Genomic DNA, 21,919 nt, shown 5'->3' on the forward strand with positions numbered 1-21,919 from the left:
ACCACATAAAAAGCCACAAAAAGTTCCTCACGGTGAACACGTGTAAGGGACCCCCGCAGCCACCACATAAAAAGTTCCTCACGGTCAACACGTGTAAGGAACCCCCGCAGCCACCACATAAAAAGCCACAAAAAGTTCCTCACGGTAAATACGTGTCAGGAACCCCCGCAGCCACCGCCTAAAAAGTTCCTCACGGTAAATACGTGTAAGGAACCCCCGCAGCCACCGCCTAAAAAGCCACAAAAAGTTCCTCACGGTGAACACGTGTAAGGGACCCCCGCAGCCACCACATAAAAAGCCACAAAAAGTTCCTCACGGTGAACACGTGTAAGGGACCCCCGCAGCCACCACATAAAAAGTTCCTCACGGTGAACACGTGTAAGGAACCCCCGCAGCCACCACATAAAAAGCCACAAAAAGTTCCTCACGGTAAATACGTGTCAGGAACCCCCGCAGCCACCGCCTAAAAAGTTCCTCACGGTAAATACGTGTAAGGAACCCCCGCAGCCACCGCTTAAAAAGCCACAAAAAGTTCCTCACGGTGAACACGTGTAAGGGACCCCCGCAGCCACCACATAAAAAGCCACAAAAAGTTCCTCACGGTGAACACGTGTAAGGGACCCCCGCAGCCACCACATAAAAAGTTCCTCACGGTGAACACGTGTAAGGAACCCCCGCAGCCACCACATAAAAAGCCACAAAAAGTTCCTCACGGTAAATACGTGTCAGGAACCCCCGCAGCCACCGCCTAAAAAGTTCCTCACGGTAAATACGTGTAAGGAACCCCCGCAGCCACCGCCTAAAAAGCCACAAAAAGTTCCTCACGGTGAACACGTGTAAGGAACCCCCGCAGCCACCGCTTAAAAAGCCACAAAAAGTTCCTCACGGTGAACACGTGTAAGGGACCCCCGCAGCCACCACATAAAAAGCCACAAAAAGTTCCTCACGGTGAACACGTGTAAGGGACCCCCGCAGCCACCACATAAAAAGTTCCTCACGGTCAACACGTGTAAGGGACCCCCGCAGCCACCGCTTAAAAAGCCACAAAAAGTTCCTCACGGTGAACACGTGTAAGGAACCCCCGCAGCCACCACATAAAAAGCCACAAAAAGTTCCTCACGGTGAACACGTGTAAGGGACCCCCGCAGCCACCACATAAAAAGTTCCTCACGGTCAACACGTGTAAGGGACCCCCGCAGCCACCGCTTAAAAAGCCACAAAAAGTTCCTCACGGTAAACACGTGTAAGGGACCCCCGCAGCCACCACATAAAAAGCCACAAAAAGCTCCTCACGGTAAACACGTGTAAGGGACCCCCGCAGCCACCGCCTAAAAAGTTCCTCACGGTAAATACGTGTCAGGAACCCCCGCAGCCACCGCCTAAAAAGTTCCTCACGGTAAATACGTGTAAGGAACCCCCGCAGCCACCGCCTAAAAAGCCACAAAAAGTTCCTCACGGTGAACACGTGTAAGGAACCCCCGCAGCCACCGCTTAAAAAGCCACAAAAAGTTCCTCACGGTGAACACGTGTAAGGGACCCCCGCAGCCACCGCTTAAAAAGCCACAAAAAGTTCCTCACGGTGAACACGTGTAAGGGACCCCCGCAGCCACCACATAAAAAGCCACAAAAAGTTCCTCACGGTGAACACGTGTAAGGGACCCCCGCAGCCACCACATAAAAAGTTCCTCACGGTCAACACGTGTGAGGACCCCCCGCAGCCACCCTCCGGGCCCCTTCTCACGGCGAGAGCGCCCCCGCGCCCCAGGCCCGGCGCCCCGCGCTCCTCACGAGCGGCGCGCCGCCGCTGGGCGCCCCTCGCGCCGCCGCGCTCGCGCTCCCATGGGCCGCGGCTGCTGCCGCCGCCTCAGCCTCGCCCGCCGCCCTCGCCCGCCGCCGCCGCCGCCGGGCCCCGCGCTCGCCGCCGCCCTCCGCGGCCGCCCCCCCCCGCGGCCGCAGCCGGCCCCGCCCCGCCAGCCGCCGCGCAAGATGGCGGCCGGAGCCGGGCCCGCCGGGGGAGGCGGGAGCGGCGGCGGCCTGTCCGCGCTCTCCGCCGCGCCGCCGCCCCCGCAGGCGAGCAGCGGCCCGCCGCCGCCCGCCGCGTCGCCGCTGCCGCCCGCCGCCGCCGCCTCCAACCGCGGCGGGCCCGCGCCGCTGCTCCCCGCGCCTCAGGCGGCGCCGGCCGCCCCGGCCGCCGCCGCCGGGCCCACGCACAACCTCGGCGCCGGCGGCGGGAACCCGCTGCCCGGGCCGGCCGCGGCCTGCCCGCCGCCCGGCGCCGCCGCGCCGCCGGGCCCGCGCGAGCCGGCCTACAACTGGCAGGCCACGAAGCCCACGGTGCAGGAGCGCTTCGCCTTCCTCTTCAACAACGAGGTGCTGAGCGACGTCCACTTCTTGGTGGGCAAAGGCCGCGCCGGCGCCCAGCGCATCCCCGCCCACAGGTCGGGACCGGGCGCTCGCGGGACGGGGCGGCGGGGCGCCGGCGGCCTGCTGCCTGCCCGCCCGCCCGCGCGGTGCCCCGGGAGGCGGGGGCTGGTCGCGGGGGCGCTTTGCGCGGGGGGCCGGATTGGGAGCGGGCTTCTGGCTGGGGGAGGCGGCGTTGGGAATTGGGGGAGGGGGGCCTTCTGGCTGGGAGAGGGGGCTTTTGGAATTGGGAGGGGGGCTTTTGGAATTGGGAGGGGGGCTCCTGGCTGGGAGAGGGGGCGTTTGGAATTGGGAGGGAGGGGGGCCTTCTGGCTTGGAGAGGGGGCTTTTGGAATTGGGAGGGGGGCTTTTGGAATTGGGAGGGGGGCTTTTGGAATTGGGAGGGGGGCTCCTGGCTGGGAGAGGGGGCGTTTGGAATTGGGAGGGAGGGGGGCCTTCTGGCTTGGAGAGGGGGCTTTTGGAATTGGGAGGGGGGCTTTTGGAATTGGGAGGGGGGCTTTTGGAATTGGGAGGGGGGCTCCTGGCTGGGAGAGGGGGCGTTTGGAATTGGGAGGGAGGGGGGCCTTCTGGCTTGGAGAGGGGGCTTTTGGAATTGGGAGGGGGGCTTTTGGAATTGGGAGGGGGGCTCCTGGCTAGGAGAGGGGGCGTTTGGAATTGGGAGGGAGGGGGGCCTTCTGGCTTGGAGAGGGGGCTTTTGGAATTGGGAGGGGGGCTTTTGGAATTGGGAGGGGGGCTTTTGGAATTGGGAGGGGGGCTCCTGGCTAGGAGAGGGGGCGTTTGGAATTGGGAGGGAGGGGGGCCTTCTGGCTGGGAGAGGGGGCTTTTGGAATTGGGAGGGGGGCTTTTGGAATTGGGAGGGGGGCTTCTTGGAATTGGGAGGGGGGCTCCTGGCTAGGAGAGGGGGCGTTTGGAATTGGGAGGGAGGGGGGCCTTCTGGCTGGGAGAGGGGGCTTTTGGAATTGGGAGGGGGGCTTTTGGAATTGGGAGGGGGGCTTCTTGGAATTGGGAGGGGGGCTTCTTGGAATTGGGAGGGGGGCTCCTGGCTGGGAGAGGGGGCGTTTGGAATTGGGAGGGAGGGGGGCCTTCTGGCTTGGAGAGGGGGCTTTTGGAATTGGGAGGGGGGCTTTTGGAATTGGGAGGGGGGCTTTTGGAATTGGGAGGGGGGCTCCTGGCTAGGAGAGGGGGCGTTTGGAATTGGGAGGGAGGGGGGCCTTCTGGCTGGGAGAGGGGGCTTTTGGAATTGGGAGGGGGGCTTTTGGAATTGGGAGGGGGGCTTCTTGGAATTGGGAGGGGGGCTCCTGGCTAGGAGAGGGGGCGTTTGGAATTGGGAGGGAGGGGGGCCTTCTGGCTGGGAGAGGGGGCTTTTGGAATTGGGAGGGGGGCTTTTGGAATTGGGAGGGGGGCTTCTTGGAATTGGGAGGGGGGCTCCTGGCTAGGAGAAGGGGCGTTTGGAATTGGGAGGGAGGGGGGCCTTCTGGCTGGGAGAGGGGGCTTTTGGAATTGGGAGGAGGGCTTCTTGGAATTGGGAGGGGGGCTTCTTGGAATTGGGACGGGGGCTCCTGGCTAGGAGAGGGGGCGTTTGGAATTGGGAGGGAGGGGGGCCTTCTGGCTTGGAGAGGGGGCTTTTGGAATTGGGAGGGGGGCTTCTTGGAATTGGGAGGGGGGCTCCTGGCTAGGAGAGGGGGCGTTTGGAATTGGGAGGGAGGGGGGCCTTCTGGCTGGGAGAGGGGGCTTTTGGAATTGGGAGGGGGCTTTTGGAATTGGGAGGGAGTGGGGCCTTCTGGCTGGGAGAGGGGGCTTTTGGAATTGGGAGGGGGCTTTTGGAATTGGGAGGGGGGCTCCTGGCTAGGAGAGGTGGCGTTTGGAATTGGGAGGGGGGCTCCTGGCTGGGAGAGGGGACTTTTGGAATTGGGAGGGGGCCTCCTGGCTAGGAGAGGGGGCTTCTTGGAATTGGGAGGGGGCCTTCTAGCTGGGAGAGAGGGCTTCTGGTTAGGATGAGGGAGCTTCTTGGAGCTGGGAGGACGGGGCCTCTAATTAGAAGGAGGGGGGTCTCTGGCTAGGAGAGGGGGCTTTTTGGAATTGGGGGGAGGAAGGCTTTTCGTTATGAAGACATGGATGAATTGGGAGGAGGGAGCTTTTTGTTAGGAGAGGGGGCATTTTTGGCATTGGGAAAGGGGGGCTTTTAAAATTGGGAGGGGGTGGGAATGGGTGTGCATGGAGGGGGGAGCTGGGTGTGCATGGGCCAGAAGGGGGGGCACAAAGGGGAGAGGGATTGGTGGGCTTGCTATCATTGGTGCTGGGGGGCTACTAGAGGGAGTTATGGGGTGGGAAAAAGGGATTGCAGAGAGCTCTGCAGGAGAAGGGTTAGGGAGGAGCAGTGAGTGGGGGTTTGGTGCCTGAGGATTATAGGAGGCTATCATTGAAAAGGTGTGCGGGGGGGGGGGCTATGAGTGGGGGGAAAGGATTAGGAGGAACTATGAGAGGGCCAGTTTGGGATGGAGAGCTCTCTGGTGGCTACTGCTGAGGTGAGGGGCAGAGGACAGGGTGGCCAGGGAGAAGCCGTGGGGTGTGGAGGATTGGTCATCAGAGCCAAGCTGTTGGGGTAAGGATGGTCTTTTGGCTTTTGCAGCATGTGTCATGAGGTCAGCCCAGCTGAGTGTGGTCTGGCAGTCACAGATGGGGCAGCTTCCCATCTTGGAATGTGCATCTCCTGTACATGGGGGTGAGGGGTGGGGATAGGGGGAGGTTTAGGAGGGCTGAGTTTGTAACATTGGACTGAAGCGAAGGAAGAGCTTGTGTAGAGACCACATTTGGGGCTAGTTTTCTTACTGGCCTGTAGGAAGAGCTGTAAGCTGGGAGCGTGCTCTGTTGTAGCATGCCAGAGGTTCAGCGAATTTGGCAGGCTTTCCTGTGAGCCACAACTAAGGGGAAACGTGGCCCACAGTCATTCTGCCTTAGGCCCTGTCAGACCAGTTTAGCTGTAGGAGGGCTGGTAGCTCCCTGGTCAAGCACCTGCTTTGCAAGCAGAAGATCCCCAGGGAGAGTTGTGGCCAGTCCATATGGGGCTTGTTTGAGATGCAGAGCTCTTTAGCTCTGTTGAATACGTTCTTGGTTTCTGACTGCGTCATTTGATCTGTACAGGGCTGCCGAATGTGTGGATGTTCCTGCCTTTGGGGCTAGAAAATGTTTGCAAACAGACGTCTGTGTCAAATCTTCCAGCGGTGTGGATTAATTTCAATAAGTCTCCAGCGTTGTGTATTTCCTGAACATGCATGCATGCTAACTGGTTGCTATAACAGTTAAAATGCATCTGTTTGCTACTACTAAATAGAGCCTTTGTACTGACCTAAATCATATCCCTTATGAATATACAGTGGAGGTGAGGAATAGATTTCAGGGATTAGACCTGATAGACAGAGTGCCTGAGGAACTATGGACGGAGGTCCGTAACATTGTTCAGGAGGCAGCAACTCAATCCATCCCAAAGAAAAAGAAATGCAGGAAAGCAAAGTGGCTGTCTGATGAGGCTTTACAAGTAGCTCACGAAAGAAGGGCAGCGAAAAGCAAGGGAGAAAGGGGAAGATATACCCAACTGAATGCAGAGTTCCATAGAATAGCAAGGAGAGACAAGAAGGCCTTCTTAAATGAACAATGCAAAGAAATGGAGGAAAACAACCTAATGGGAAAGACTAGAGATCTCTTCAAGAAAATTGGAGATCTCAAGGGAACGTTTTGTGCAAAGACGGGCATGATAAAGGACAATGAAGGCAGGGACCTAATAGAAGCAGATGAGATTAAGAAGAGGTGGCAAGAATACACAGAAGAACTATACAGGAAAGATCTGAATGTCCCTGATAGCTATGATAGTGCGGTCACTGAACTTGAGCCGGACATCCTAGAGAGTGAAGTCAAGTGGGCTTTAGGAAGCATTAGTAACAACAAAGCTAGCGGAGATGACAGTATTCCAGCTGAGCTATTTAAAATCCTAAAAGATGATGCTGTTAAAGTGCTGCACTCAATATGCCAACAAATCTGGAACACTCAACAGTGGCCACAAGACTGGAAAAGGTCAGTTTACATTCCAATTCCAAAGAAGGGCAATGCCAAAGAGTGTTCAAACTACCGCACAATTGCGCTCATTTCACGTGCCAGCAAGGTGATGCTCAAAATCCTACAAGCTAGGCTTCAGCAGTATGCGAACCAAGAACTACCGGAAGTACGAGCTGGGTTTAGAAGAGGCAGAGGAACTAGAGATCAAATCGCCAACATTCGCTGCATCATGGAGAAAGCAAGAGAATTCCAGAAAAACGTCTATTTCTGCTTCATTGACTATGCTAAAGCCTTTGATTGTGTGCATCACAACAAACTGTGGCAAATTCTGAAAGTGATGGGAGTACCAGACCACCTTACCTGTCTCCTGAGAAACCTGTACGAGGGTCAAGAAGCAACAGTAAGAACCAGACATGGAACAACTGATTGGTTCAAAATTGGGAAAGGAGTACGACAAGGCTGCATATTGTCACCCTGCTTATTTAACTTATATGCAGAGTACATCATGAGAAACGCCGGGTTGGATGAATCAGAGGTCGGAATTAAGATTGCTGGGAGAATTATCAACAACCTCCGATATGCAGACGATACCACCCTAATGGCAGAAAGCGAAGAGGATCTCAAGAGCCTCTTGTTGAGGGTGAAAGAGGAGAGTGCAAAAGCTGGTTTGAAACTCAACATGGCCCTATCACTTCCTGTCATATGGAAGGGGAAGAAATGGAAGCAGTGACAGATTTTACTTTCTTGGGCTCCAAGATCACCACAGACGGTGACTGTAGCCATGAAATTAAAAGACGCTTGCTCCTTGGGAGGAAAGCTATGGCAAACCTAGACAGCATAGTAAGAAGCAGAGACATCACCTTGCCGACAAAGGTCCGTCTAATCAAAGCTATGGTTTTCCCAGTAGTAATGTACGGCTGTGAGAGCTGGACTGTAAGGAAGGCTGAGCGCCGAAGAATTGATGCTTTCGAACTGTGGTGCTGGAGAAGACTCTTACGAGTCCCCTGGACTGCAAGGAGGTCAAATCAGTCCATCCTAAAGGAAATCAACCCTGAGTGCTCATTGGAAGGACAGATACTGAAGCTGAAGCTGAAATATTTTGGCCACCTAATGCGAAGAGAAAACTCCCTGGAAAAGACCCTGATGCTGGGAAAGACTGAAGGCCAAAGGAGAAGGGGACGGCAGAGGATGAGATGGCTAGATAGCATCACGGATGCAATGAATATAAACTTGAGCACGCTCTGGGAGAGAGCGCAGGACAGGAAGGCCTGGCGTGCTATGGTCCATGGGGTCACGAAGAGTCGGACACGACTGAACAACAACAACAACAACTACCCAGGAATGGAATCCAGAAACCTCTGGCCATACATGCAGCTTGTATGCCTCTTGCACTACAGAATTGGTATCTGCTTAGAGTCAGGGGAACAACTTCGAAGTGAAGGATTTCTGTTTGGCGCCCTCTCCTTACCTGTGTAAGGACATTGCACAGGATCACTTCCTTGAAGATTTAACTGCCCAGATTTACAGAAGCAAAGGCTGGTAGCTACATGGCAGAACGAGGTTTCTCACGATGTGGAAAGTTTAAATCTATTCTGTTGGACTGGCATGCTGATCCACAGGGCTCCTCTTAAGGTCTTACAACGGTGTAAATATTAATAATTTGCACAATAAAAACAATAATGGCTTACTCTGTCTTACTTATAACAGCTAACCTGAAAAGCTGCATTTTTGTTCTTGCTTCGTTCTTTCACATAGAAAAACATCTTTTGATAGAGGGTCATGGATTCAGTTTTAATTATTATTTAAAACTTAATCAAATTAAATTAATTTAGTATTTAATACTGAATATGTTAAATATATTTTATTATGTTTATATTAATATATTTGTATGATGTTTAGGCAAAATTTTAAACAACATTATTTACAGGGTACTTACTATAACTGCAGTTTTATCCACCCTGTTATGAGCTGCCCATGAGAAACTTAGAGGAGAAAACTCAGGGCATCATATTGTGTAATATGGTTGTAGCTAACCTTTCTTTGGGTGGATGGAGTAGAATAAAAAATAGATGAAAGAGATTCAAAGTGGAGTTCAATCAATGCAGGACTTCTTTTGTTTTGCCGTTTTCCAAATGTCAGGTTTGTGCTGGCTGTGGGCAGTGCGGTCTTTGATGCCATGTTCAATGGTGGGATGGCTACAACATCCACAGAGATAGAGCTACCCGATGTGGAGCCGGCTGCATTCCTAGCTTTGCTGAAGTAAGTAAGCCCCATGTCAGTTGAAGGAATGCAACTCTCAAATAAATTGCAGCCAATGAACAGTGGAGCATTTGCATCCCTTCCATCTGAAGTAGGTTTTTAAAAAAGTTTTGTGTAACTTCATGGTTGTGTAAAAAAAACCTTTTCAGTTCTCAGGCACCAAGCTTTGTGTCTTCAGAGCTCTGTGTAATTCCTTAATTGCCTTGCTCCCTTCATCCCACCTTTGCTTCTCTCAAGTGTTCCCCTTTCCCCTTTCTCCAATCCATTGAGGAATGTTGTACTTAAGTTTGCCCTTTTACTGCTAGGCTACGCTTCCCCAATCTGATGCCCTTCAGATCTGTTGGACTACAGATCCCAGCATCCCAGAGCCAGCATCCCTTGGTTGTGAAGAAAGGCTAGTGAGCCGCATTCCGAAATTGTGTAGGCCTGGTCCCTGACTAATTTGCTTAAATTATGTTTGCTTAGATTCAGGATCTGGCTTCCGCAAGACTAAGGTCCCTTCACCTGATTTTGGGGGATCCCCCTCCCCCCATACAACAAAACAAGGTCTCCTGACTCTCTGTGTAGCATTTTCAGGGACTGGAGTGGCTGCCATGGGAAGGAGGGGGCAGGCAAGACTAATTCCACCCACACACATGGATCCATCTTAAATCTGGATCCAACCGATTATAATTTTTTTTCAATCTACAGTGGTGAAAAGTTTTTGTTGATCTTTCATTTTTTTTTCAATTAATTAATTTCATGATACTTTAATATGCGAGCTACACTTAGTGTTTTTTTCAGAAAGGCAGGACACAACATTTTAAAATAATCCATAAAAAAGTCAGACCAACTCAAATGTATATCTCACTTTTAAAAGAACTGAAGCGTATCAGTTGCCAAGCTGGTTATGGGAGCCAGTGTGATATAGTTAAAGTGTTGGACTAGGGCTAAGGAGATTCAGGTTCAAATCTCTGCTCAGCTACAGAGCTAACTGGATGACTTTCAGCCAGTCACTATCTTTTAATCTAATTTGCCTCACAGGAATGAGGAGGGAAATTATGCATGTTGCCTTGAACTCCTTGGAGGAATGACAGGATATAAACGTAGTAAATAAAAATAGATAGATATGCCATATAGCTCAGTTGTCCAGAGTAGTATGTTCCACCCAAAGAGTTAAATTTTTTATTTTAAAAAATAGGTTACTAGTCCTCATGGTGGCTGAGAAGTCCTAGACTATCAGAGCTTCCGTTGGTCTTGCTTTAAATGAAGTGCCCTGAATAAGGCACAAAATGGAGAATGCACCTCCTGTTTATGGGTATAGAAAGGCCGTTATACATAATTTGCTCCATGCCGATGCTGCATCTTCTCAAGTTAAACTGTTGTTTTAATTGCAGCAGTATTTTTCTTCCTCTCCCCGCTCCCTCGGCATTCTTGTTTCTAGGTTTCTTTATTCAGATGAAGTGCAGATTGGGCCAGAGACCGTGATGACAACTCTTTACACTGCAAAAAAGTATGCAGTCCCCGCCCTCGAAGCTCACTGTGTGGAGTTCCTGAAGAAAAACCTTAGAGCAGATAATGCCTTCATGCTTTTAACACAGGTATGTTAAAGGGCTAGCCTTTTGTGCAGGTCGTCTGTGGTATCTTTCAGCCTGTTGTTGGGGGGCAGTCACCAACTGCTTGTTCGCTTCTTCCCTGCCCCCTCCGCCACCTCTGTGGCCTGCCAGCCGTTGCCTGCTCCTGAGGTAAGCTTCCCTGAGCTTCTGTGTTGCAGTGCCACTCTGGTGGCTCTGAATGCTAGTAGCTTGGCTGCTGGGCTGGGCAGTTACCATAGCTCTGCACAGCAGAGGCAGTGCCGTCACGCCACCCGTAGAGCTGCTGTGGGCATCATCTTGATGCTGCCAGCTACCGTCTGGCTTAGCTGGCAGGATTACATAGTGCTGCTATTGAGGCTTGCTCCCTGCCTTTCTGGCCTTAAGGAAGCTGTTCTCTAGCTTCCCTGGCTTGGATGCTATAGCCATGTAAAATCTGATCTGCCCAAATACCTAACTCATTTGTGGCCATATTCATATGAACTGGAAGTGCTCCTTCTCCTAATGTGTAATTACTTGGAGAGGGGGGCGGGGGCGTTCATGTGGATCTTAGCAGAGTTTGGCTAATCTCACTCCTTCCCCAAAGTCTCTCCCTCCTATGGAGAGAGAGAAAGAGAGCTACAAAGCAGAAGAAAACACTTGAATGCCTTCACGTGACTACTGACGCCATTTTCACTCCCCTGCCAAGGTGGCGGTGAGAGGGGCAGATGTGCTCCTGTATGCAAAATGCAGGTGAACAGCGCAGAAATGAGGCACCCACTCCAAAATTCTTCCCTCCCTTTTATTTTCCTTGCTGGTTGATGTCTGTTTCCTAGGCAAGACTCTTCGATGAGCCCCAGCTGGCGAGCCTTTGCCTGGAAAACATAGATAAAAACACGTCTGACGCCATCAACGCAGAAGGGTTCACAGATATCGACCTGGGTAAGTTTTCTCCTTTCAGACTCTGTGCGAGTTGCAGCAGTGCCTGTCAGTTTTCCTTTGCTTGGACATTTATCTGCTTCGCTTGCAGATCATTGACGAAGGTTTTGTCTGTGTGTTTCTCACAGGAATATAAAATGCTCCCTGAGCATTTTGGTTTTCATGGCAAAAGGCTTACTTTGCAGCCATAACTACTAGCAAGACGTGCGCACCACTCTTACAAACTCGAAAGCCCCACTTAGCCCCTTGCCCCTCTCCCATAAATTTGTCCATCTTTGCCTGGCAGACACGCTGGTGGCGGTGCTGGAGCGGGACACCCTCGGCATCCGCGAGGTGCGCCTCTTCAACGCGGTGGTCCGGTGGTCAGAAGCTGAGTGCCAGCGACAGCAGCTGCAGGTGATTCCGGAGAACAAGCGGAAAGCCCTGGGCAAAGCACTCTCGCTCATCCGCTTCCCCTTGATGACGATTGAGGAGTTCGCTGCAGGTAATTAGGAACCTTTCCTTTCAAAACAGGGTTTTGAATCTGAGAGGGGCTGGCGAGCTTATTTATTTATTGAATGTATTTATAAATGTATTTTTTATAAAATGTATTTATTTTAAAGACATTTCTGCCCCCTCCTTTTGGTTCTGCCATTCTCTCCCCCTTCCAGGCAGCTTAACAGATAAATAAAACCAGTCAGTCATTAAGATAACAGCGCAATTCACAGACTAAGTATGCTGCCAGCTATGCAGCACCACAAATAACTGCCGGAAACAAAGAGACATATTTGTAGCTTGCTCTGGAAGGCAAATGGCAAGGGAGCCACACAGTAAAGTGAGGCAGAAAATCTTCCACTGCTATACTTATCCCTAAAAAAAATTATGTTTCTTTAAAAAAAGAAAGAGAAAAGGGCGTTGTTCCATTAAATTAATGAGTAATATAAGGGATACAATGTTAGTCAAATTCAATAGTTTCAATTATGATTTTTTTTTTAAGGTGTCTATGGCTCAAGAAATATCTGTATATATCCTGCTCAGCTGTTTGGGCTTCCTAAAACTAGTATGCTAACAGTTTTCCGTGCCTTCACTTTCTGCTCTTTACATTTCCTTAACATTTATAACAATGTGAGGGGAAGCATAAGTTGTTCAGTTGTCATGTCTTAGGACATTAACAAGTATTGCAGTGAAAATGATTTCAAAGCTTTGAATTTGTTCGACTGTAACATATTTAAGCCATACTAAGGTTACTGACCTAAACACGGTACAGATTAAGCTACTTTGTACTCAGTTAGACTTAACCTCTGAGTAACATACGTAGGACTGTGCTGTAAGTTGAGGTTTTTTCCTAATCAAATATAAACTTTTCAGATAATTATATAGCATGTAGAATTAACATGACATACTACTTCTAGGTTTCTTGACAAAGTTAAGTCAAATATGTTGAATTAGATACCTGTGAGGGCACTGGAATTTTTTTCCAGTTCATTATTTTCTGGAAAACCCACATCATGGCCCAAGGAGGTCATGACAGCATTCTACAGTTGAGGTGCCAGAACAGAAGGTCCTATCTTTTGTACTCAGACGGTTGGGCAGGGGCGGTGGGGTGAGGCAGGGAGTATAGGGCCTCTGTTGATCTGAACGTGAGTTTGGGTGGAGGAAATTGATTAAAATTAAACATCTCTCTCTCTCTCTTTTCGCATTTCGCCCCTATTTTTCTGGGGGGCTGAGTTCAATTATGTGCAGGAATGTGATACCAAATGCAACCCTGGATTTTCTTTGTTTTAAAATATATTTGCAGGGGGAACCCCTTTTTTAAAAGCAAAATGTAGTATCAGGGTGACAGAGCCCTTGTTGAAGTTAAAACAACACTAGATAGTCTTGGCACTAACTGCATCTTTTGCCAATACACGGTTGGATTTTCTTTCCATCGGCAGTCATTTTCCATGTGAACATTCTGGCAAAGTACTGAAGAATCTGTTATTTGTAATCATGACGCATCTCAGATTGGCAGCCGTGCCACACCTCTTCCTCCAGAGCAAATATTTTGAAGCATTCTGCAGCCAGGAACAGTTACCAACACCTGAAGCCTGCTTTGTTGTGAGGCAGTTGCCTCAAGGGTGGATTTTGGGCACTAATAAAGGGTGAGACCTGAGCCATGGGGGAATAATCCGTCAGGAAGGGTTCCCGCATAAGCCCCTCCGAAATGGACAGGAAGTGGGGCGCCATTTTGATTTCTGCTGTGTTAGTGCCTGTCTGTGCATGTTGATCTCTGCTGTCTTCTTTTGGCTGTTTGACTTCAGTTGTAGGAGAGCGAAATTTCATGCAGGTTTTCCAAAAGTGCTAAAGGTGAAGGTTACCCTTGCCACTCCATGTTGCGTACGCACTGCTGTAAACACAGCTATCACATAATGCTAAAGACAACCAGTGCTCTTAATACTGTATACATTTACTTGAAAATAAGCCTATGTATTTCAAAGAAATGTATTTCCCTTCCCTTGTTGTCGCACACTTCAAAAGCAATGAGTCTACATTTTCTATTACCTCTAGAGCTGGGATGGGTTTTTTTTCCCCTGTCGAGGGCTGCGTTCTCTCAGCGGTAATTTGTGGGGGGAATGGTGGGCAGAACCAGAGCCCAAAATGGGCCAGTCCACTTATTTTTCTTTCTGGACAAAGGGTTGGTTCTGTCTTTTTCTGACCATTGATGTGGACAGAGGAGGTAGATATACAGGGGGTGGGGACAGGCAAGTAGGATTTCGGGGCTTCTTTACAGGGCTACTTAAGCAGGTGTGAAACTAGTTTACATAAATGTAGACATCCCTTAAGAAACAAATACATGCCTGTAATAAGCAAGATGGTTTGGACTCTTTTATGGACAATTGGGATCCATTCATCTTGTTTGTAAATAAAGAGCCATTGGTTAAGCTCAGACGTGTTGTTCGGGTCAGATATGCCCCCTGTACTAACGCTGTTAGTATTTTAAAGCAATCCAAGCTGGTGGCCCTCACCGCATCTTGGGGCAACAAATTCCATAAATTCTGCCTCGTGTAGAGGGCAACTTTCTTTTGCCTGTGCTGAATTTGTTGTTCAGTCGTTCAGTCGTGTCCGACTCTTCGTGACCCCATGGACCATAGCCCTCCAGGCCTTCCTGTCCTGCGCTCTCTCCCAGAGTGTGCTCAAGTTCATATTCATTGCATCAGTGATGCTATCTAGCCATCTCATCCTCTGCCGTCCCCTTCTCCTTTGGCCTTCAGTCTTTCCCAGCATCAGGGTCTTTTCCAGAGAGTTTTCTCTTCGCATTAGGTGGCCAAAATAGTTGAGCTTCAGTATCTGTCCTTCCAATGAGCACTCAGGGTTGATTTCCTTTAGTATGGACTGATTTGACCTCAGTTGCAGTCCAGGGGACTCGTAAGAGTCTTCTCCAGCACCACAGTTCGAAAGCATCAATCCTTCGGCGCTCAGCCTTCCTTATAGTCCAGCTCTCACAGCCATACATTACTACTGGGAAAACCATAGCTTTGATTAGACGGACCTTTGTCGGCAAGGTGATGTCTCTGCTTCTTACTATGCTGTCTAGGTTTGCCATAGCTTTCCTCCCAAGGAGCAAGCGTCTTTTAATTTCATGGCTACAGTCACCGTCTGCGGTGATCTTGGAGCCCAAGAAAGTAAAATCAGTCACTGCTTCCATTTCTTCCCCTTCTATATGCCAGGAAGTGATGGGGCCAGATGCCATGATATTAGTTTTCTTAATGTTGAGTTTCAAACCAGCTTTTGCACTCTCCTCTTTCACCCTCAACAAGAGTGCTGAATTAGATGCCCATTAATTTCATTGGATAACCTTCTGAGAGAGGGGGAGAACATCTGTTCTATTTGCATCACTCCACACATCATTTTATAAGCTGCTTTTTCCTAAACTAAAACTACTGTGGCAGTGCGGTGTAGCGATTAGTGTCGGACTAAGACCAGGGAGACCTGGGTTCAGATCCTCAGTTGAGCCAGGGAGCCACCTTCTCTCAGCCTGACTTTACTTCAGAGTGTGACTGTGAGGACAAAGTTTGGGGAGGGGGAGAAGACCACCCTGAGCTATTGCCTTCTGCCTTCCCCAGGGCCAGCTCAGTCAGGCATCCTCACCGACCGCGAAGTGGTCAGCCTGTTCCTCCACTTCACCGTCAACCCCAAGCCACGGGTGGAGTTCATCGACCGGCCCCGCTGCTGCCTGAGGGGCAAAGAGTGCAGCATCAACCGTTTCCAGCAGGTGGAGAGCCGCTGGGGGTACAGCGGGACCAGCGACCGGATCAGGTGGGCTTTCTGATGCCGCTCCGCTGACCGAACCAGTCGAGGGGCGACTGGGTTCTCTCTGGTTTATCCGTTTGGGTTGGGAGTCGTTTGGGCATGGCAGGATAACCCAGTGTGGCATAGTCGTTGGAGTACCTGGTGCCCCTCCAGGTTGTTGAATTACAAATCCCACAGCTAATGGCCAAGCTGGCTGGAGACGATGGGAGTTGCAGCTCAGCACCTCTGGAGGGGCACCAGATTTTGGAAGTCCGAGGTAGAGTGTCACATTAGAACTGGAGAGACCCAGGTTAAAATCTCCACGTGGCCAGACGTTCACTCTTTCTCTCAGCCCAGCCTACCTCGCTGGATTGTTGTGAGGGTAACATGGCGGTTGGCACAGCCATCTGTGCTGTCTTGAGCTTGGAGGAAAGGCCAGGTATAAATGGCAACATTAATAGTAAGTAGAAGCATTGTGGGATGTTTGGTCCAACTGCCTGCCTGAAGCAGATGAGCTATGCAACGACATCTCATCTCAGCCAGTCCTCTTTGTCACTCTAGCCCAGCCTGATGCCCTTCAGATGTTTTAGACTACGACTCCCAGCATTCCTGACCATTGGCTGGGGTTGATAGGGGTTGAACTCCAAAACATCTGGAGGGCACCAGGTTGCTGAAGGCTGCTGTGGCTTCATGCCTTAGCAAACTACATGTTCTTTTAATTCCATGGTGTGCAGCTGCCCTTTTACTTTTTGCCAAAGTAAGCATGCAGGGCTCTGATCCATATCAGGGCCACTATGCACACAGAGGGGAAATTTAGTCTGAACCTCCCCAGCCTTGTTCCTCCTGAAATTTGCACCTCCGTGACAGTTTTTTTTAAAGCCTCCATTGTTACAAACAGAGGTTTTTTCTCCCCCTTTAAAACTGGGGCCGGAGGGATTTCAGGAGGGAAGGATTAAACTTTTCCTCCCCGTGTGTGGTCGTCCCAAACCAAGTTGTCACCCCGCACATACACTACAGAGTAAATGAAAGATAGAAAGGCAGCTACATGCTACATCATCAATGTGGGTTTGATCCTGCGAAATGGAACTCAGGGCAGGCCTGTGCTGACGGCCCCACCTTTGTTCTGGCTGGTTCCTGCTGAATTCAAATGGACATGGTTGGGGAGGGGCCAAATGCTGGCTTCAAGGGCCAGGTTTAGGCCAGTGGGAGTCACCTTTGCTTTCTTCTATATAAACGAATGGCTACCATTTGTTCCCGTTTGTACTTAGGGACAAAATTGCAGTTGGGGCAAAGTATGCCTTGCAGCTGTGGATGGCCCGGCATCTGTTGAGTAGCACTTCACTATTGGGTGGGTGAGACAATGATCCTAAAAGCATGAACTGCTCTGCCCTTATCTCACAGCCCCACTGGTTAAAATCAACACCCAGTACTGTCAACTCAGTCCTTTTGCTGCTCGAGCTGCTCGCTCCCTTTCCTCCTTGAAACAAAGGATAATTTGCTGCAAGTGGTAATGGATCCTTTGCTGCCACCTGCAGAAGGACACCAAAGCTTGCTTTCCTTGGCTAAGATGTGCATGCCACCCTATTTTCTGGTCACATCCTATCAGTGTTTTTATTTTGAAACAGTCGTGTGCAAACCTAGATGAATGGCAGTTTTTCAAGTGAGCAACCGTCTACAAAGCTCCACTCAGCTTTGGAGCATGTCAGCTATTCAAAACGTTGCGGATGGCTCAAAAGAGGATGGAGGGGTGTAGGCTTTTCTTACCAGCTTGCCTTTTGGGTTGACTGTCCTTTTTAAAATCTGTCCTTTTCTCAAACCCTGCAGGTTCTCTGTCAACAAGAGGATATTTATAGTTGGATTCGGGTTGTATGGATCGATCCATGGCCCAACAGATTACCAAGTAAATATACAGGTAGAAAACTCTCTAGGCTTTGTCTTGCTTGCATGGGGATAAGGGCAGCTAATGGCATCAGGCACTGAAGAGGCAGGTGCTGCTTTTGCGAAATTCTCACTATCACAAGTGTATCCATAAGCAAATCTGTGCCCTCCACTGTTAATGTGCAGAGGAAACATGCCTAGAAGAGCTGCATCCTCATTTACAGAAAGTCTTTTAAGCTGAAGGTTTCCTTTTCTTCGTCTCTTTTCCCCCTGCCCTATTCAGATCATTCACACCGACAGCAATACAGTCCTGGGCCAGAATGACACTGGATTCAGCTGCGACGGATCTTCCAACACTTTCCGGGTCATGTTTAAGGAGCCCGTCGAGATCCTGCCCACGGTCAGCTACACAGCCTGCGCAACACTGAAGGTGCTCTGAGCTGGGGGGGTGCGGGGAGGGAGGACTCCTTCACCCTTCAGAAACGGGGTGGATGGGGAGCTCTGAGAAAAGCGACTCTGGTCGAGCCACTTTCAGTCTTGCGTTGCTCTGGTGGGGGGAAAGCGAGGAACCAAAACAGTCCACCAGGCTGGTTCTGTGGCTTGTGCAGTGCTTGGCCACACCCCTGTATCTGTAGTCCTGGGCTAGTGACTGCTGAGCTGCCTTCCCCCCTATGTCTAGCAGACTGCGTCTGCTTTGGTGGGTCACCCGGTGTTCCAAGCCCACCTCAGAGCTTGGGCCTGTCCTGCTGGTGGGGACTGAGTGGAAGAGCCTGGGCTCAGGCGGGGCCCGGTGTAAGGGTGGTGGCCGGCCTCTGTGATTGCTTCAGTTGCAGCAACCTCTCCTTTTCTCTCCGGTGGTTCATGCAGGGCCCCGATTCCCACTATGGCACCAAAGGGCTGCGTAAAGTGATCCATGAGTCGCCGACCACGGGCGCCAAGACCTGCTTCACTTTCTGTTACGCTGCGGGCAACAACAACGGCACCTCCGTGGAGGATGGACAGATCCCAGAGATCATCTTCTACACATAGTGGGGCACCGCTGGGAATTTGCCGCCGGACGGGTGCGGCTGCTTCTCCTCCTGCCCCCCTTCATGTGCCCTTTCAAGCTGAAATCGCCGGCTTGCGTACTGCCGTACCAGTGGGAGGGGCGCTAGCCAGAGGACCCAGATCGGGCAGGCAATCCGAGATGGCGCTCCTGCGGCTGACACGGGAGTTCACAGACGGGGTGTTGACTGGCTTTGCTGGTTGGGTCGGCTGGAGGCTGGCAGTCTCCTCCATTTGTGCTGGCAGTCCGGTTCGGTGATCCTTTCATTGCACTGAATGTAGCCGCTTTTGCATCCAGCCACTCTTGGGGTGGGGTGGGGTGGGGTGGGGGGCAAACGTGTTCCTGTGAGGAGTCTGTGCTCACCAAAAAGAACCCCTGTGCATCATTGTTGGGATGTTTGGGGGTGGGGGGAAGAGGGTTTAGATGGTTGTCGTTTGGCTGATATTGCCAAGAGGGCCGGGCTGTACGCGTGAAGCACTTGTCCCCTTCCATGTGTCCAGCAGAGGTCCTGGCTAGGACAAAGGACTTATACCAGCCTTCCCCAACCTGGTGCTCTCCAGATGGGTTGGACTGCAACTCCTGTCATTCCCAGGCTGAGAATGAATGGAGTTGCAGTCCAGCCCTTCTGGAGGGAACTAGGTTGGGAAAGACTGGCTCATACTCTTGGAGGCAATTCTGTATGCTGCCTTACGTGGAGGACGAGATCTTTGCGTGGCATAAGCAGCATGTCAAGACAATCCTTAATCTTGAACTGACGGAGGAGGAGTGAAGGGGAGGCCTCAAGAGCCAGTCCATTTGCCCTGAAGGTCTGCTTTGGCTGCCTTGCTTTTCCTGCATGGGTGGCTTGGCCGAGTGCTCTGAATGGGGCGATGATTTCCCTTGGAGCAGCCTTTACCACAAGGCGATTCGCAACCGTGCAAAGTCCCTGGACTCTGATCCTCGGTGTGTTTGCTGCTGCTGCTAATATAGTGCAACTTAACAATGCATTTTACTCTTCAGCTGTGTTTCTGGTGGTGTTCTCATTAACAAGCTGCTGCCATAGCTGCTGTTCGTTTTTTTTTTTTAAACAAGGAAGGAATTGGCTGAGCTTTAAGCCACCTTTGCAGAAATCTCACTCCCCAACCGAGATTGTTTCGAGAACATTCCTTGTCCCTATTCAAACTTGCACCTTCTTGTTCATAGCTTCCCAAAACACAAATAATGGGACTCTTTTGGAGTAGGGAGACGTATTCCTTCCCCGTCGCTCCAGCAGCAACCTGAGATACCGTTCACCCTTGGGAAGGCCCTCCTCTCTCTGAAGCTGGTTGCTCTCTACCCCCACTAGGCAGCCCTGCTTCAGCTGATTGGTTGCACTGCCTGATGTAATGTGCCAGTCCACATGTGAAGCTTTGCTCAAGAGCATCCCCTTCCTGCTAACAGGTCTCGTCTGAACGGTCCAAACATGCTGTTAAGAGGCTACCTTCCTCCTTCAGTCTCTTGGGGGAACTGCCGTGATCCAACAGGAAGCAGTAAAACCCAGAAAAGGTTTGATGGTTTTGTCCAAAGCCATCAACATGGCAATGTACTCTCCTGTTTATGGGAGTGGGCAGATGGATCCCAGCCTCTACACAGCCAGTTAGGAAGTAAAACTCATCCCTACCAGTGCTGCTTCATCCATGTGCCTATACACTTCCTTACTGTGAAATGGCTCATCTGTACATCTCTGGCTTATGGATAGGAGTGTGCGGTCATTTTCCCTCAGGCTCCTGTTCATAACCCAAGACTGAATCTCATGCAGAAGAACAAAGAAGGGGTTTGACTTCCTAGGAATAGTTCCCTGTGCCTACTACCTGTAGAAATCTTACGTGAATCTGTGACATAAGTTTGTGCCTGTTATATGCTGTTTTTCTCAGGTACAGGGAAAACTCCAGACAGAGAGTTGGTCCTGCAGGAGTCACCTTTGCCTCTGAATGTGTGTTGTCTTAATTGCTCCCAACATCTTTGCCATTCTGAGGCCATGTCTATGCTCCAGAGTTGAATCCAGCTTCAAAGCTGTTTAATTAGTGTAGTACCTCGCTGAGGAAGTTCTGTGGATGGTGTGGGATTTCTTTAACCAGGAAAGAGGATCGCCACTTCTTTGAATCCGGGCTGCTGTCGGCAAATATGTTCCTCCTCGAAATCTTTGCCTAAATGCAGCAGGGTCTTTGGACCTGACAGCGAAATTAATGTATCTTTGTGATACCACTGTGCACAAATCCGTTGCAGGGCATACAGGGGTGTCTCTGTGTATGCTGTCCCTGTACACACTTGTGTGTCTTGATAGGGCCAGTATGAATAATGGGTCCATTACTCAGTCACTGACTCCCCATTGATGCAAGGTGAAAGCCTGTGTGCCAGTGATGTTTACCAACAGAAGGTGCAGTGCCAGCTTGTAGCTTGCTTTGCACACTTCCCAGGATGAAGGGACTCTCAATCTCCTCGCTTCCTTTGTCCACCCCCCACCCCTTCCATTTAATCGGAGATGAATGTTTCCTGAGCTGTGTAATACACATTTGTTCTGTTTATAGATGAAAATCACTGAACAGATTCCAAACCAAGGCCACTAGCTTTGTGGGGAAATCTTTGTAATTGCGATCACAGGGCATCTTGAAAAAGATGGCTGAGACCACTGCTGTACTATGCTTTGTGATCCCCCTTATCCCTCCATTGATGACTGGATGTGTGCATGTGGGGCATGTGCGATTTATTAAAATATCACCCAACTGAAGGAAGACCTCTGCCCAATTGAAGTGAAAATTCTGGTGCTTGCAATTTACTGTGGGCCGGAACTGGCTCCTGCCTTGAGAAGACCCTCTCCTAACTGGGAAAAACTTCCAGGTTGTGGGTAGGTAGTTGCAGGTTTCTCATGCCATGCTCTAGGATGATGAATGTATCTGATGCGCTATTCAGCGTTTAGCACATTCTCCCTCTGCTTTTTGATTTGTAAACAGGCAATTAATAAAGGCAGCCAGGTTGTCTTTAAGCAAGCATTCCTTTGTGATTTGAGAAGGAGTAGGTGCACACAGCAGCAAACAGGTGACAGTTCAAACTGCAGAGGGGGTGGAACTAGCTTTGCATGCAGAAGGAGCCCCCGTTGAAGCCGTGGCATAGCTAAAGGGACAAACTGGCAGGCAACAGGAAAGACCTTTCTCTGTTGGAGACCTTAGGGGAGCGGCTGCTTGTAAGAGCAGACAGTGCTGGGCTTGATGGACCAACAGTCTGGCTCAAAACAAGGCAGCTTCATACATTCTTGAAACTTCCCTGTTTCCAAAGCAGTTTGCTGGGCACCAAGAAGAGACTGCAATGGCATGCCCAGATGTGGTTCTATTGATTTTGACCCTGGGGTTTTTGTTCACGGACTCCCTCTGCAGGTATGTTTTTAGAGATCCTGTATGCAGAAACCCACTATTAAAGATAAGGGTTATGGGGTGAGGAGATTCTGGTAGCTGGCAGTCCCATAGGCAGCTTCTCTTTCTGCAATTAACGTTTTTAAAAGGTGCATTTGTCAGCA

At 50.5% G+C, this 21,919-nt stretch overlaps 1 protein-coding gene across 7 annotated transcripts; it reads left to right on the forward strand.

The window, feature by feature from the left end:
• Positions 1–1,957: 1,957 nt before the first annotated feature.
• BTBD2 (BTB domain containing 2) lies at positions 1,958–21,391 on the forward strand. Of its 7 annotated transcripts, none has more exons than XR_014786515.1 (10): positions 1,958–2,438; positions 8,611–8,730; positions 10,154–10,310; positions 11,117–11,222; positions 11,506–11,703; positions 15,302–15,494; positions 17,292–17,367; positions 17,629–17,775; positions 18,213–18,939; positions 19,000–19,432. XR_014786515.1 is itself a non-coding variant. In XM_084826413.1 (10 exons), exons 2-10 carry the CDS (start codon positions 5,605–5,607, stop codon positions 18,372–18,374), a joined length of 1,209 nt encoding a protein of 402 aa, XP_084682539.1. In that variant the 5' UTR covers positions 2,208–2,370; positions 5,563–5,604; the 3' UTR covers positions 18,375–21,391. The 7 variants fall into 7 exon arrangements, 5 of the variants coding, with proteins under 5 accessions (XP_084682537.1, XP_084682536.1, XP_084682539.1 ...); XR_014786514.1 differs by having other exon boundaries at positions 1,959–2,438; positions 17,292–17,379; positions 18,213–18,679; positions 19,000–21,136; XM_084826413.1 differs by adding an exon at positions 5,563–5,642 and having other exon boundaries at positions 2,208–2,370; positions 17,292–17,379; positions 18,213–21,391.
• Positions 21,392–21,919: the final 528 nt, after the last annotated feature.

This window comes from Heloderma suspectum, chromosome Z (genome assembly GCF_057233095.1).
Source record: "Heloderma suspectum isolate Gila_16-S chromosome Z, 16-S_ref, whole genome shotgun sequence".
NCBI lineage: Eukaryota > Metazoa > Chordata > Lepidosauria > Squamata > Helodermatidae > Heloderma > Heloderma suspectum.

Coding starts and splice junctions, on each gene's coding strand:
- BTBD2 (XM_084826410.1), top strand. CDS start 1,987: ATGGCGGCCGGAGCCGGGCCCGCCGGGGGAGGCGGGAGCGGCGGCGGC. Junction 15,495..17,291: donor GGGACCAGCGACCGGATCAG/GTGGGCTTTCTG, acceptor CAAACCCTGCAG/GTTCTCTGTCAACAAGAGGA. Junction 17,380..17,628: donor ATTACCAAGTAAATATACAG/GTAGAAAACTCT, acceptor TGCCCTATTCAG/ATCATTCACACCGACAGCAA.